The following is a 1,200-nucleotide window of genomic DNA, read 5'->3' on the forward strand; positions in this document are numbered from 1 at the left end:
TTTTTTGGTTGCAGCCATCATTGTTGTTTGGCAGGCTTGGGCTGGATTCGAACCTGCCACCTTAGGTGTATGTGGCTGGAGCCTTAGCCACTTAAGCCACAGGCGCCGAGCCTCCAATTCACTTTTATCTCAAACCCTCTTTCCATAGCACTATGGTCTCTGGGGATGGGAGGGTCAGATCCCTCCATCGCCCCAGGGAAGGTAGATCTTCCCTCTCCTTCCCCAAACTCCCTTCTCGCCCTGATGTTAGGATACCTGTGCATGGCAGACCCAGGCTGTGCCCACTCCCGCTCCTCTCTCTGGGCTGCCAGGTCTGACAGGACCACAGACATGTGCCAGAAACATACCTGAATGTAGGACTTTGATTTTCTCCTCTGCCTCCCCCAATCTGGCCGCCAAAGTGATTTGTACTTCTTGAAGGCCCCTGTGGGGAGACCAGGCCTGCTCACACTGGCTGCCCAGATGGGCCTTGCCTAGGCTCCATCTCGCTTCCTATCTCCTCACTCATGCCCTATGACCAGAACCTCTGTCTTCCTACCATGCCCTTACATGTGCTGTTCAGGCACTTGGCTGTCCTGCTGTTTTGCTGACCGTGTGGCCATATTGTGACTGTACTTTTAAGTTTCTGTTTCAGAACATTTTGGGGGGCAAAATTTATAGTAATTTATACATTGTCTGTCTGGGCCTCAGTTTCCTCATCTGTGAATGGGGTTTCTGGTGGGGTGTGCCTCAGTGGGTGCTGTGAAGCAAGTTCAGTGTGGTGCCTGGCACCCTTCTTTCCATAAAGGTCACTAGTTAGTGTTACTGTCCTGAGGGAGGCGTCCCCCCCTACCCACTGTGTGGCAGGAGTTTGCCAGCTCAGCCACTCCACTGAGGTCCAGCTCAGGATTCAAGCCTTTCAGCAAAGGTGGGTGGGCCCTAGCTGGGCGGGAGAAGGTGTACGCAACCCAGGCCTGATGTCACCTGGATCAAGTATTTATTTATTTATTTATTTATTTTTTTTTTTAGTTCATGTCTTTTATTAATTCATATATAATTACTTGTCTTCTGGTTTGTTGAAGCAGTAAGTAAGACAACATTTGCCACAGTAATGTCTATCAAAGTGGCTGGCCATAAAAACTCCAGCACCACACTCATCTGAAGGACACTCTCGACGAAGGCGACTTATTTTGCCATTCTCATCGACCTTATAGTATTTCA

At 49.7% G+C, this 1,200-nt stretch overlaps 1 protein-coding gene across 1 annotated transcript in view; it reads right to left on the bottom strand.

Moving 5' to 3' along the window:
* CUX2 (cut like homeobox 2) overlaps window positions 1-1,200 on the bottom strand; it is a 226,122-nt gene that overhangs the window by 38,650 nt on the left and 186,272 nt on the right. Inside the window, exon 7 of the mRNA XM_023516848.1 lies at window positions 348-424. Within this exon, the coding sequence (XP_023372616.1) occupies window positions 348-424 (77 nt within the window). The remainder of the gene's footprint in view (window positions 1-347; window positions 425-1,200) is intronic.

Source organism: Otolemur garnettii, unplaced genomic scaffold (genome assembly GCF_000181295.1).
Source record: "Otolemur garnettii isolate 467f Iridium unplaced genomic scaffold, OtoGar3 scaffold00099, whole genome shotgun sequence".
In the NCBI taxonomy this organism is placed as follows: domain Eukaryota; kingdom Metazoa; phylum Chordata; class Mammalia; order Primates; family Galagidae; genus Otolemur; species Otolemur garnettii.